Source organism: Podarcis cretensis (assembly GCF_951804945.1).
Source record: "Podarcis cretensis genome assembly, chromosome: 1".
NCBI classification, from domain to species: Eukaryota; Metazoa; Chordata; class Lepidosauria; order Squamata; family Lacertidae; genus Podarcis; species Podarcis cretensis.
In genome coordinates, this window is record NC_137170.1 from 85648520 (window position 1) to 85662177 (window position 13658).

A 13658-nucleotide genomic window follows, 5' to 3' on the forward strand; every position below is an offset into this window, starting at 1 on the left:
GTGCGGCTCTGGCTCTGGCTCTGGCCAGAGCAGCGATGTCACGCTGGCCACGTGACCTGGAAGTGTCTCCGGACAGCGCTGGCCCCTGGCCTCTTAAGTGAGATGGGCGCACAACCCCAGAGTCTGTCAAGACTGGCCCATACGGGCAGGGGTACCTTTACCTTTACCTTTTATAAAGCTATAGAACAGGGGTCCCCAAACTAAGGTCTGCGGGCTGGATAAGGCCCAAGGGACTCGTTTATCTGGCCCGCAGCGACCCCCGCCACCCGCTGCCGCCTGCTATTACCGGCACTGCGCTGAATGGCTGCCCACTTCCGGGTCGGAGGAGCACCAGAAATAGCTTGTGTGCATGCACAAGCATTATTTGTGCATGTGCAAGCGTTATTTCCGGTGTGCCTCCAACCCGGAAGTGCACCGTAAATAGCGTGTGTGCACATGTATGGGCACGCGCTCCCCCACCCTCCAGCCCGCCGCATGATCAGCGCTGGAGACACCGGCCTGAGGCGCAGTAAGTTTGCTGACCCCTGCTATAGAAGCCCACATTCAGCAACCCTTATTTCATCGGTGAATGAAGTAATTGTGTTCATAGACAGGTGTCAATTTACAAAGCTTTACCTCTGTAAAGCTTCTTATGGACGGAAAGTAGGGTGCAATCTGACTGATGGCCTTTTCTTTTGAAGTCCTCCTTCCCTCTGAAACCCTGGTGATATTCTGTGCTACTCCCAGTCAGAAGAGCGCCACTAAAATCAACAGGCTGAAGGAACTGACATGCATGGATTTAAGTGGGTCTACTCTGAATATGCACTTAGTGCATATTCTGAATATTCTGAATATGCACTTAGACTGGACCTAATGATCAGGGGTCCCTTTATCTTTACCTTTACCTTAATCTGAATATGACTTAGTTGGTGATCACCCACTGGCTGTGACTTTTAAACAGAGCATTATTTTATTCCATTTCTTCAAGGGAAGAGGTTGGAGGATCAGAACCTCTGTGCTTAGAGAGAAAGAAAACACTGCTTGAGAGCAATAAAGAGCATGGGAGGTGAATGGTTAATGGCCCATTAATTTGAACAAAGCAGTTCATTCATATTCAACTCAAAGTAGTAGTCAAGTGAGCAGGTATAAAACAGAAGCCAATCTTCTCTGGCCACAGTCTTCATCATACAGAGGAATGAGCTCTTTGAAAATGGACACACTACCATTTCCGTAGACTCCTTCATAGGTCTCGCCTGTGTATTTAACTGCTGCCCAGCCTGCCAACGTAAGTTCCCTCCTAGGGGAACAGAAAGCAACCAGATGCTCCCTCAATTTTATAGCAGATAAAAAGACTTATGTGGCCTCAAAGTGCTGGTGAAGATTTAAGTTTGAATATTCAATTAACTCTATGCAGGTGGCACATGTGTCTGTATATAAATTTGCACATGCACTGTTTGCTGTGTTTGTGCATCCATAACAGAGTATGCATACATTTTTACACTGGCATCAGAACAAGGATCAAATGTGATGGTGCACAACTACACAAAGTGTGTGCTTTTATCTAGATCACTTCTGTTCCTCTGTGGATTTTGTTGAGTATACCATTGTGTGCTACACCTGTGCACATGTGTAGTCCTGAATGTATGTAAGATATGGGCATGAACAGGATTTAACAGTGTTTAATCGATACATGGGTGATGCCCCCATCTTCCTTGCTTTGTGAACTGTTTGAAAAGCACTTTGCCGATATGTGAATTTCCCTATCTTCCATTCTATTTGTCATCACCCTGAGGGTGGATGCTTCTGGGAAAGTGTCCCTGTTTACAATCTCCACCCTCTGCCAACCAATCCTTTCACATTCCAGCCACACCTGCTGTTCCACATTCACCCTTGGCCACTCTCCCACTGACCTTGTGCTGTGAGCCTTGATATTTAAATCTACAGCAAAGAAAAGAGTCAACCTGCAGATCTCGGCGTGGAAGAGCCCTGTTATACAACTGACGGAGAAAAGAAGTTATCTCATCTGCCATTTCCTTGGATCATTGCAAAAGATATCCCTTTGTAGAGCCCTGGGGGCTGGTAGAGATGCAAAGAGGCTTAGAGACTCCAGACCAGTTAAGTGCCAACCGGGAGACTCCAGGAATCCCTGAGATCAAAGTCGTTGTCGTAGGAGATGGAGGCTGCGGAAAGACATCGCTGCTCATGGTCTTTGCAAAAGGAGACTTCCCCAAGGTAAGCCCTGTCTATCCACAGAATTGCTACCACCAATAATATGCTTGTGATTTGCCATACTATATCCTGTCCAAGGCAAACTGACCATGCATTCTGTCCAACCTTCAAAGTGGGTTTGGGTTGCTGCTGTTTTTACTGTCCTGAGGTTATCGTTCTGTGAACCTCTAAGATAGGGGTGGTGGGAAAACCTTTTTCAACTCAAGGGTTACATTCCATTCTAGGTAAGGTAAAGGTCCCCTGGATGGTTAAGTCCAGTCAAAGGTGACTATGGAGTTGTGGTGCTCATCTTACTTTCAGGTCAAGGGAGCCGGCGTTGGTCCGCAGACTGTGACAGGGTGGGGTCTGGGGAAAGGGCATGTTTAATTAATTAAATTTATTAGCTTTATACATTTATATATGGCCTGGGAAGAGTCCTAAGGGGCAGATAGAGAGGCTGGGGGTGTCAACTTTGGTCTCAGGCCTGAGTTTCCCCAACCCTGATCTAACATGGTAAATTCTACCAACAAAAACAAGGCAAGCAAACTTCTCTCACCATCTCCTTGGAGTCGTGGGTAATGGGACCCTTGGTACTTCTCTGGAACAAGTTCAGTAGGGAAAACTCAAGCTGTGACTAAGAGTACTACTGGTCAGTGTCACCAAACTTCCTTTCACAAAAAAACCCATTTATTTAGTTGCCAATACTGTTGCTATACAAAAGAAGAATTTGTCTGGTGTGCATTCTCCAGTGGTGCCCACTAGGGGTGGTAGAGTGGGAGGCAGGAGCCAGAATCAAGGACAGGGAGACTCGAGTGATTCTAGTTCTGCCCCCATCCTCCTCTTTGCACAGGTGGGAAACAGGTGGGAACTGACTGAAAGCAGACTGAGGGTGATGGGTCACTGCGACATTCTTCCTAATGGAGCAGTCACCTCTGGTGTTCTCAAAAGGTAAGCCCACCTGGCAGCAAACACAGTACATGGAACAGTAGCAGATGGTGGCGTGGGATGGGGTGGGGTGGCTGTGCTCACCTCACCACCAGACTTTTCATGCTGCTTACTGGGAAGTAGAAAGGGAGGGGTGAGGTCAGTGTGGTGCAAACACAGAAGCAGAGACAATCTCGTGCTCCTGCCAGCGCATTTGCACTGCACCAGGCTCACCCCTGCACCTCCCAGTGAGCAGCAACAATGTGGCTGGCCAGAGGTCAGGTGAGTGGCAGTGCCCCACCAGGCCATCTGCTCCTGACATTGAGCAAAGGCTCATTTGAGCAAAATGTTGAGGAAAGGGAAGCACGATAGTATCTTGAAGAAAAAATGTTGAAATGGAAATAGAATACAAAACGGTCCTTTCTCACAGACAAGGCAAAAACATCTCTTTCTCACCTTCCTCTTCTTCTAGGTTTACATCCCAACAGTATTTGAGAAATATTCAGCCCCCTTCCACATCAACGACAAGCAAGTGAATATCAGTCTCTGGGATACAGCAGGTATGTGCATCAGGGTAGCTGAAAGGGAGTGTTACGGACAATCACATTGGAAGGTGACATATTATCAGGTCATATTATGGTGAGAATGGGTGTGCTGTCAAGTCTAGAGGCATCATCAACCAGACGAAAGCTAGGTGTGACACAGATTTCTGCATATTCATTGTGGCCACTGAGATCTGTTGGTTGGAAAGCAGGGCTGCACTTTCATAAGCACAATTGATTACACTATGTCAACTATACAATTATATAGGCCATCTTAGCCTAGCGGTTACTTCGGAGCAATCTTTGCAGATTCACCAATTGCTTAACAGCAGATACTGTCTGGCTTTTTTAAAAATAAAAAATAAAAACTATACAATTATATCAAAATGTGCTTTTTACAATAGTGCATTCCTTACCACGGGCTAGCCAGGGGGGCAGGGGCAGGCAGGGCTTAGGGCATAAGCCCTGACCCCTACTTAGGAGCATACCAAGGAGCCAAGCGAGCTCTGTGAAGCACTTGTGTCAACAGCCCAAGCCATTTGGCTGTTCCAGTGATTGACCAGGGCTTTAATAGGAGCACCAGTCAGCAGGAAAATCCCTGCTTTCAGTATATTTGCATTATTTTTCATGATCATACGCTACATTTTCTGTGTTGCTGATGAGACTCCTTTTGGTTGTATGAAGCACTACATACATCATTTTTTAATATTTTAAATTTTTATTGGAATTTTATTTACAACATAAGACAACCCCCCACCTCCCAATACACATTAAACATGAACATAACATAGAGTGAACATAACATACAACAATACAATTTGGTTGTTTGTATTGCAATACATACATCAAACAAACTAAACCTAAATTAACTTTAGTGGGATGTTACAGATGCTACAACCTCCCTGACAGAAATTTTGTTCAAAGAAGCCATATCAATAGATTTTAAAATGCTTGGGTGGAACCCCCTTCCCCAAAATGTCACACAGGTAGTAAATATTACTCACTTAGGTGGAAATAGCCTCATGGCCCGAAACTGCATTGGGAAAATAAGGATGAAAACTTTGGTTAAAGAATACAGTATGCGGAATATTTCTTCAAAAGAAATTCTCTATTTTTTAATGTAAAGTAGAAAGAACAGAAGTTGAACTTAAACATGTAAATAAAACATATCTTAATATTTGGAGGGCTTATTTATTTACTTACTTCCAAAAGTCCATATTTTCATGGTACAGCTTCCTGGAAAACTTACTGAGCATTTTCCTGATTTGTTGCAGGGAGGTTAGATGACCTTGGCTATTTAAGGAGCCTTCAACCCTCCATTATCTCCTGAGGTAGATGGATGCCAACCAGTTCTGATTCCTTTGTAGGGAGGTTAAATAACATTGCATCAAAGCAGGTGTCACCACCCCATCCACCCCCACTTTCCAGTGCATTTTCTGATCACTTTTCTTCTTGCAAAAATGTCAATCTTTTGGAGAAGTTGGTTTCTTGAGCAAGAGCTCCCAATCAGGTGTAACTGCACAACCTGAATATGCCGATACTGTATATATGTCTGGATCCTGGTTTGTGACTAAAATGTTTCCTTCCAGTAGGTGGCAGCCCAACCAAATTTGCACACACAATACCTCTCCTGTTAATTGAAAGCACATTCCCCCCCCCCCACACACACACACCGCAAAGAATTCTAGGTATTGTAGTTGGTTTAGAGCTGCTGGAAATTGTAGTTCTGCGAGGGGTAAACTACAGCGGCTGAAACTTTTTGAAAGAAAGAATGTGCTTCGGCTGTGCTTTAAAAGTATAGTGCGTACACAGCCCCAATAAGAGGAAGAGAACTTTCCTGTGAATACTGGAAATCTGTTCTGTTAGAAGTCGTATTTTAAAATTTCTGAATTTCCAGAGTTGCCAAGCAGGGTCCCGATAGTGCTTAAGTGGGTTATCTGAGACAGGTTTCTGAGGGAAGACAAAAGGGAAAGCCTCCCTCACTCCACTCCCTGCCCTCAGGCACATGTTCTTATTATGAAGGTATATTTTAAGTGATAAGGATGATAAGATTAACAAGTTAGAATGCAATGCAGCAATATTTCCCTAAGGAAATGCAAGTGGTGGCATTTTTGGCTTGCTTAAGTATAAATTAATCAGATGTTAATGGCTCAAACATTCCGTTTAAAATTTCATTTTCAGTAGGAACTTGTCTCCATTCTAACCATGCAATCTTGCAGTAGAAAGGCTGAATTGAAATCCTCTGATTAAAAAAGGTCTAGCCTGATGGACTTGTAGAAGCCAGTTGGCCAATAACCTGTTAGACTCGGGTCCAACCATCTGTTGTTGATACAACACCACACTTTGACTAGTGTGATCGGCACAGTATGCGCAGCTCCAGCAGATTCTTCCAGCACAACATTCAGAGTCTTCCTGCTTTCCAGTAGACGGCCATGTCCAGAGTTCCCGGTTAAGACAACTCCTTTCTCTTTTTTTTTTTTTTTTCATCATTCTTTTTATTAATTAATTCCACACAAAAAAGTAAAAAACTAACACACACATATATATATATAAAAAAAAGTCAGTATACAAAAAGTAAAAAAAAAGAGATTTACAAAAAGAAAAGAAATAAATAAATAAAAATACATAAACTTTGATTTGCCCATTGACATTCTTACATATACATCCCTTTCGAGACTTCCTTCAGCTTGTCCATAAATCTTTCGAAGCAGTAATCAAATTCACACGTTTCTCTACTTATTATTGTCGTTAAACTTATCTCTATCTCCTATTTGCTTTAAACAATAAATCTTTGTCTTTCACAGTGCGTCTCTGAATCCCTTTAGCTTTGTTTGTCCCTCACTAATACATTCCAGGTAATCCACATACTTTCCCCAATCCTTGATAAACACTTGGTCTCTTACATACCTAATTTTCCCTGTTAATTTATCCAGCTCTGCGTAGTCCAGCAGTTTAAATCTCCACTCCTCCACCGTTGGTATTACCTGCTGTTTCCACTTTTGGGCTAGCACTACCCTTGCTGCTGCCACTGCATAATATACTATTCTATGATCTTCTTTTTTAATCTCTTGCCTTAACATCCCTAACAGGAAGATTTCTGGTTTCTTTCTAAACGTGTATTTTAGAATTTTCTTTATTTCAATATATATATTCTCCCAAAATTGTTTCACTCTTCCACACTCCCACCACATATGGTAGAAGGAGCCCTCCTCTTTTTTACACTTCCAGCACTTCTTATCCGTCTTATACATTTTTGATAATTTTATCGGTGTTAAATACCACCTATAAAACATCTTCATGACATTTTCCTTTATCATTGTACACGCTGTAAAATTTAGTCCCTCTCTCCAAAGCTCTTCCCAATCTTCAAATTGTATGCAGTGGCCTACATCCCTTGCCCAACGGATCATCACTGATTTAACTTCTTCATCACCTAGATTCCAATCCAACAGCATCCTATACATCTTAGATATGATTTTTACTTCATTATTTATTATCTCCGTTTGAAATTTAGAATCTTTATCTGCATATCCTCTTTCTTTAAAGTCTTTACTAAACATCTGATTTACCTGGATATGGTGTAGCCAATCATAGACATACTCCTTTACTTGATCGTACGGCTTTATCTTCCATTTCCCATCAACCTTAGTTAGCAATTGGCTATATGTAGCCCAGTTGCTTCTCATATTAATAGCCTTTATACTCATTACTTCGAGAGGTGATAGCCAATGTGGTGTTTTCGGCTCTAACAAATTCTTGTGTTTTTCCCATACCTCAATTAACGGGCCTCTAAAAATATGATTTTCAAATCCCTTATGTACTTTCCTCTTGTTCTTCCATAAATAGGCATGCCAGCCGAATCTATTATTGAAGCCCTCTAAATCGAGTAGCTCCGTATTCACCAACTTTACCCAGTCCTTTATCCAACAAAGGCATGAGGCCTCGTAGTATAACTTCAAATCTGGCAGGGCAAAACCCCCCCTTTCCTTTATGTCTGTCAGTAATTTAAACTGAATTCTAGGTTTTTTGCCCTGCCATATGTATCTTGAGAGTATTCGTTGCCAATCTCTAAAGATTCGGCTCCCCTTAATTATAGGGATAGTTTGAAATAGAAACATAAGTCTTGGTAAAACATTCATCTTAATTGTATTAATCCTTCCCCAGAATAACAGTTTCAGCCCTCCCCATTTTTCCAGATCTTTCCTTATGTCCTTCCACATCGGCTCGTAATTATTTTTGAATAAGTCTATGTTTTTTGATGTTAACCAGATACCAAGATATTTGACTTTTTTAACTATCTCTATCTGTGTGTGCTGTTGGATGATTTCTATTGTTTTTGAGTCCACATTTTTAGCTATCATTTTCGTTTTTGTCTTATTTAGTTTAAAGCCTGCTATTTCTCCAAATTCTTCTATTTCCTTTAATATTTCTTCTATTGCTGTTATTGGTTCTTCTGTCATTATTACTACATCGTCCGCAAAGGCTTTGGTCTTATACACGTTCTGTCCTAATGTTACTCCATTTATTTTCCCATTTTGCCTTATTGAATTCAAGAGTACTTCTAAAACTATTATAAACAGTAGCGGGGAGAGTGGACAACCCTGTCTTGTACCCTTCTGTATCTTTATCTCTTCCGTCGCCATGCTATTTATAATCAATTTAGCCTTCTGTTCGGTATATATCGCTTTTACTCCATTAAAGAAGTCATTGCCAACATCCATGTATTCTAGAATTTTCAGCATAAAATCCCAAATCACCTTATCGAATGCCTTCTCGGCATCCACAAACATCATAATAACTTGTTTGTCAATTCTAACAGATAAATATTCTAGCATATTGATTATGCTTCTTGTGTTATTTCTCATCTGCCGCCCTGGCAGGAATCCCATCTGATCCTTATGAATAATTTCTGATAACAACTTTTTCAGCCTTCTTGCTAGGATTCCTGCAAATATTTTGTAGTCTGTGTTTAGCAGTGAAATTGGTCTATAATTTTTAACCTGGGTTAGGTCTGCATCTTGTTTGGGGATTAACGCAATATATGCTTCTTTCCATGTCCCAGGAATTTCTCCTTTCTTTAAGATGTTATTCATAGTCTCCTTCAAAGGTCCCACTAAAATAGATTTCATCTCTTTGTAATAACCGGCCGTAAACCCATCAGGACCTGGTGCTTTACCCCTCTTTAAGTCATTGATTGTTTCTTCTATCTCCTCATTACCTATTGGTATATTCAATCTTTGTTTATCCTCTACCGAGATTTTCTGCACCTTTTTCTCCTTCAAAAATCTTTCTATTCTCCTTATACCGATTCTCTCTTTATCCTTATACAGACTTCTATAATAATTGGCAAACTCACTCCTAATTTCTTTGGGATCAGTTCTTTCTTCCCCCTCCACTATTATTTTGTCTATTGTACCTTGTTCCTTTCTTTTTTTAATCTGCCAGGCAAGCCATTTGCCTGGTTTGTTTGAGAATTCGAAATTTTTTTGTCTCAGTTTTTTGATATTCCACTCCACTTCTCTATTTATTATAGTAGCAAACTGAGCTTGTAGCATTTTTATTCTTTCTTTTGCCTTCTGGCAGTTAGGTTTTTGGGATAGTTTTTGCTCATTTACCATTATCTGTTTTAGAATTTCCTCTTTATTTTTTTCTCTATTCCTATTTTTAATTGCATTCTGTTGGATAAAGTATCCTCTTATTACCGCCTTACTTGCGTCCCAGACTACATTAATCTTTGTTCCTTTGTCACAATTATCTGCAAAGTAATCCGACAGTTTTTTCTTTGCATTTTCGACAATTTTCTGGTCATCTAAAAGATAGTCTTTAAGTCTCCATCTGAAAGATCTTGTCTCTAGACTTTCTAGTTCTAGCTCTATCGGACTGTGATCTGATATAACTTTCGGTCTTATTTCTATTAATTTAGTTCTTGGACATAATTCACTGGAGAGCCAACTCCTTTCTCACTCAGTTCAGTTCAAAGTACAGTGGCACCTCAGGTTAAGTACTTAATTCCTTCCAGAGGTCTGTACTTAACCTGAAACTGTTCTTAACCTGAAGCACCATTTTAGCTAATGGGGCCTCCTGCTGCCGTCGCGGCACCGGAGCACGATTTCTTTTCTAATCCTGAAGCAAAGTTCTTAACCTGAAGCACTATTTCTGGGTTAGCAGAGTCTATAACCTGAAGCGTATGTAACCTGAAGCATATGTAACCTGAGGTACCACTGTATAAAGCGTTTATTGTCTCATGGCACAAGACAAGCATAAACACGCTAGCTACGTTAACTGATGCTGGTACATCATGAACTACTCTACTATAAAATACAATTATTCTGGTCTTAGAAATAAACATTTCAAAGATACAAATTGACAGAGAGATCCACTAGCACTTTGCCATGCTAGCTCACTATGCTATAGCATGTAACCTTCAGTTTCACGACATTGATGCTTTGCACTGAGCAGTGAACACCTCACACTAGCAAAAGCAGTCTTGGCTTTATACCACCAACACCACCCCACTGCACATACACATGTTCCTTAGAGAAAGGGATGGTGGGCGAGTTGTGCTTTAGGCATTTATCCTTGGACCGTTTCTAACCACCTGGCTCCTTCTCTATGCAGAACCCAGTCATAGAGGATGTGCAGTTCAGAACACGGCCCAAGCATTTAGTGCAATTTCACCCATTTCCCCCCCCCCAAAAAAAAAATAAAAATTACACCAACATAGTTGTTAATATTTTGGACAGTGAAATGCAACATGAAAGGGGGATATTTATTAAAAAGCATTTGTCCTCGGCAAGGAGCATTTGCATATTGTGCTATAGAGGTGAAAGCAATGTGTACAACTTTGTCTCCACTCCACCTAGGGCAGGACGATTACGACAGGCTCCGCCCCCTCTCCTATAATGGGGCTCATGCAGTTATCATGTGCTATGATGTCACCAGCCCTGCCAGCTTCAACAACATTCTCACAAAGGTAAAAAAAAGGCTATGCAGTAACTAAGTCAAGGCTATCTATGAACTCGGTAAGAATAGCTGCCTCTGGAGTCTATGGAATAGGTGATATAAGAATAATGTGATATGATAGATAGATGTAGATATAATCTGCAGATTTGCACCCAACATTGCTCAGGAATTTTAAGATACCAAAAAAAATCAGTGTCGTCTTGAAAACTCCAGTCCACCATCTTGATTCAAAATGGCGTCCAGTTGTACCCTAGCTTCGATTAAGCACACAAATTTCCTCTGTGTGTGTGGTATAATCAAATTGGTATGCCAAGTTGGCATGCACACACACACACATTACCAGAGAAGGTCACTACAGCATTCCTGAAGCATTGAAAGAGGGGAAGTAGTAAATAGGAAAGGCATCATTTAGCAGATGTGGGTGCCTTATTTAAGGAAACAATTCATTTTCGTTAATATAGTGAACAAACTAAACATTTTAAGTTGTGGTTCTTCAGGAAAACCTCTATTAATTTCTCTGCTCATTTATATATCAGGATCCAGCCCCTCACCACCATGTTACTTACTTACTCTGTGTGTGTGTGTGTGTGTGTGTGTGTGTGTGTGTGTGTCCCCTTTTAGTGGTACCCTGAAGTGAACCATTTCTGCAGAGGGATTCCACTCCTTCTTGTTGGATGCAAGACAGACCTAAGAAAGGACAAGATTCTGCTAAGGAGGTTGCATCAGGACCATCTAGAGCCCATCACATATCAGAAGGTAATACAATCAGCAGATAGCTCCTCTGCACCAGCCTCACACGGGCAAGAGTCAGCACCGATGGACTTCCACACTAAACAATATGAATCCCACAGACATGTCTCTGGGACACAGCAGACATGTTGTTGTTTTTACTTCTGCCCACATGGTCATTCTTGCCAGAGCCCCATCCTTGCCAGGTGCTGGTAATGAAGAGTTGCAATCAAATATTAGTTAAAGTATGTGTTTGCAATGCAAAGGAATTTCTTCCTAATAGAAGTTTATTGAGCAGGAGCAGCCCCACCACTGAGATGGTCAAATCCAGGCACCAGCTTTTGTCTTGTCACAAAAGGGCAGAAAATTTCTTACTCTGGGATTCAGTGTGGATTTTGTTTCAGGAAGTAAAATGTCATGGACCACCCCTTATTTTCCTTTTGGTAGGGTCTTCGCTCTCCTCCCTTTCCCTAACAAGATCTATGACCAAAACAAAATAAAAAAATTCCTTCCAGTAGCACCTTAAAGACCAACTAAGTTAGTTCTTGGTATGAGCTTTCGTGTGCATGCACACTTCTTCAGATACACACGAAAAGCTCATACCAAGAACTAACTTAGTTGGTCTTTAAGGTGCTACTGGAAGGAATTTTTTTATTTTGTTTTGACTATGGCAGACCAACATTAAGGGACGCAGGTGGCGCTGTGGGTAAAAGCCTCAGCGCCTAGGGCTTACCGATCGAAAGGTTGGCGGTTCGAATCCCTGCGGCGGGGTGCGCTCCCGTCGTTCGGTCCCAGCGCCTGCCAACCTAGCAGTTCGAAAGCACCCTCGGGTGCAAGTAGATAAATAGGGACCGCTTACTAGCGGGAAGGTAAACGGCATTTCCGTGTGCGGCTCTGGCTCTGGCTCTGGCCAGAGCAGCGATGTCACGCTGGCCACGTGACCCGGAAGTGTCTCCGGACAGCGCTGGCCCCTGGCCTCTTAAGTGAGATGGGCGCACAACCCCAGAGTCTGTCAAGACTGGCCCGTACGGGCAGGGGTACCTTTACCTTTACCTAAGGCAGACCAACACGGCTACCTATCTGTAACAAGATCTATGACGTACAATTCAAAGTGTTGGTGCTGACCTTTAAAGCCCTAAATGGCCTCGGCCCAGTATACCTGAAGGAGCATCTCTATCCGCATTGTTCAGCCCAGACACTGAGGTCCAGCTCTGAGGGTCTTCTGGCAGTTCCTTCACTGCAAGAAGTGAAGCTACAGGGAACCAGGCAGAGGGCCTTCTGGGTAGTGACACCTGCCCCGTGGAACCCTCTCCCATCAGATGTCAAGGGGAAAAGCAACTATCTGACTTTTAGAAGACATCTGAAGGCAGCCCTATTTAGGGAAGTTTTTAATGTTTGATGTTTTATCATAGCAGTAGTAGTAGTAGTAGTAGTAGTAATCATCATCATCATCATCATCATCATCATCATCTGTTGGGAGCCACCCAGAGTGGCTGGGGTATAAATATAAATTTATGATGATGGTGCTGATGACATTCTCTTATTCTCTTCTCTCCCCCTCCACACACACCTTTATAGGGAGAGACTTTGGCCCGGAATCTCCATGCAGTTGCCTACCTTGAGTGCTCAGCTCGTTTCCATGAGAACATCATCGACATATTCACAGAGGCTTCCAGAGCAGCCTTGAGTACCATGAAGAAGAAGAAACGCAGGCACAAACCCAAAAGGACTTGCCTTCTTTCCTGATAGCCAGAGTAGATCAACACGTCAGCAGATGGATGGAACCACAGTGGAGGCTTGGTGGGGTGTTTGGCAACTGCCCAGCACCCCACACTTTAGGGAGCCCCTAAGTCTTGTACAAAATCCTGCTTGCCTCCTTCATGGTCAGTCATTCTCAGCAGGATTTCAGTTGAACATAAACTTGGGAGAGGCTGCAATTACAGTGGATTGATTGAGGACTTTGCTTCCAAGGAGGCTCAAAACAGCTAATTTCATTAAACAGGGTACTAGAGAATCTACTTTTAAGTGATCAACCATTATACCATTATTTATCAGTGATCTGACTATACCATATGTTCCTCCTTATATAATACCATGATATTATATAATAAGCTTTTAGATTTTTTTAGATTTTTAGGGTTTCCTCAACATAACAATTTGTTTCTTTTTGTTTATGACTTGTATCTGTGTATTTACAGTGTAGTATTAGATAATGTATTCTTGCACACAGTCTCCCTCCATTTTGATTCAGGCATACCTCACTCAGGGGCCCTCTTCCAGAAAACACGAATCCCGACTTCTGACACCAATGTT

The 13658-nt window shown here is 42.0% G+C and overlaps 1 protein-coding gene across 1 annotated transcript; it reads left to right on the forward strand.

The window, feature by feature from the left end:
* Positions 1 to 1853: 1853 nt before the first annotated feature.
* Positions 1854 to 13359, forward strand: RHOD (ras homolog family member D). Its single transcript, XM_079985756.1, has 5 exons — positions 1854 to 2211; positions 3584 to 3671; positions 10517 to 10626; positions 11238 to 11372; positions 12924 to 13359. Exons 1-5 carry the CDS (start codon positions 2065 to 2067, stop codon positions 13089 to 13091), a joined length of 648 nt encoding a protein of 215 aa, XP_079841882.1. The 5' UTR covers positions 1854 to 2064; the 3' UTR covers positions 13092 to 13359.
* The last annotated feature ends 299 nt before the right edge of the window (positions 13360 to 13658 follow it).

Excerpts from the sequence above, each read along its gene's own strand:
- RHOD (XM_079985756.1), top strand. The coding sequence starts at position 2,065 with ATGCAAAGAGGCTTAGAGACTCCAGACCAGTTAAGTGCCAACCGGGAG. Across the intron at positions 2,212-3,583 it reads CAAAAGGAGACTTCCCCAAG|GTTTACATCCCAACAGTATT; the intron begins GTAAGCCCTGTC and ends CTCTTCTTCTAG. Across the intron at positions 3,672-10,516 it reads CAGTCTCTGGGATACAGCAG|GGCAGGACGATTACGACAGG; the intron begins GTATGTGCATCA and ends CACTCCACCTAG.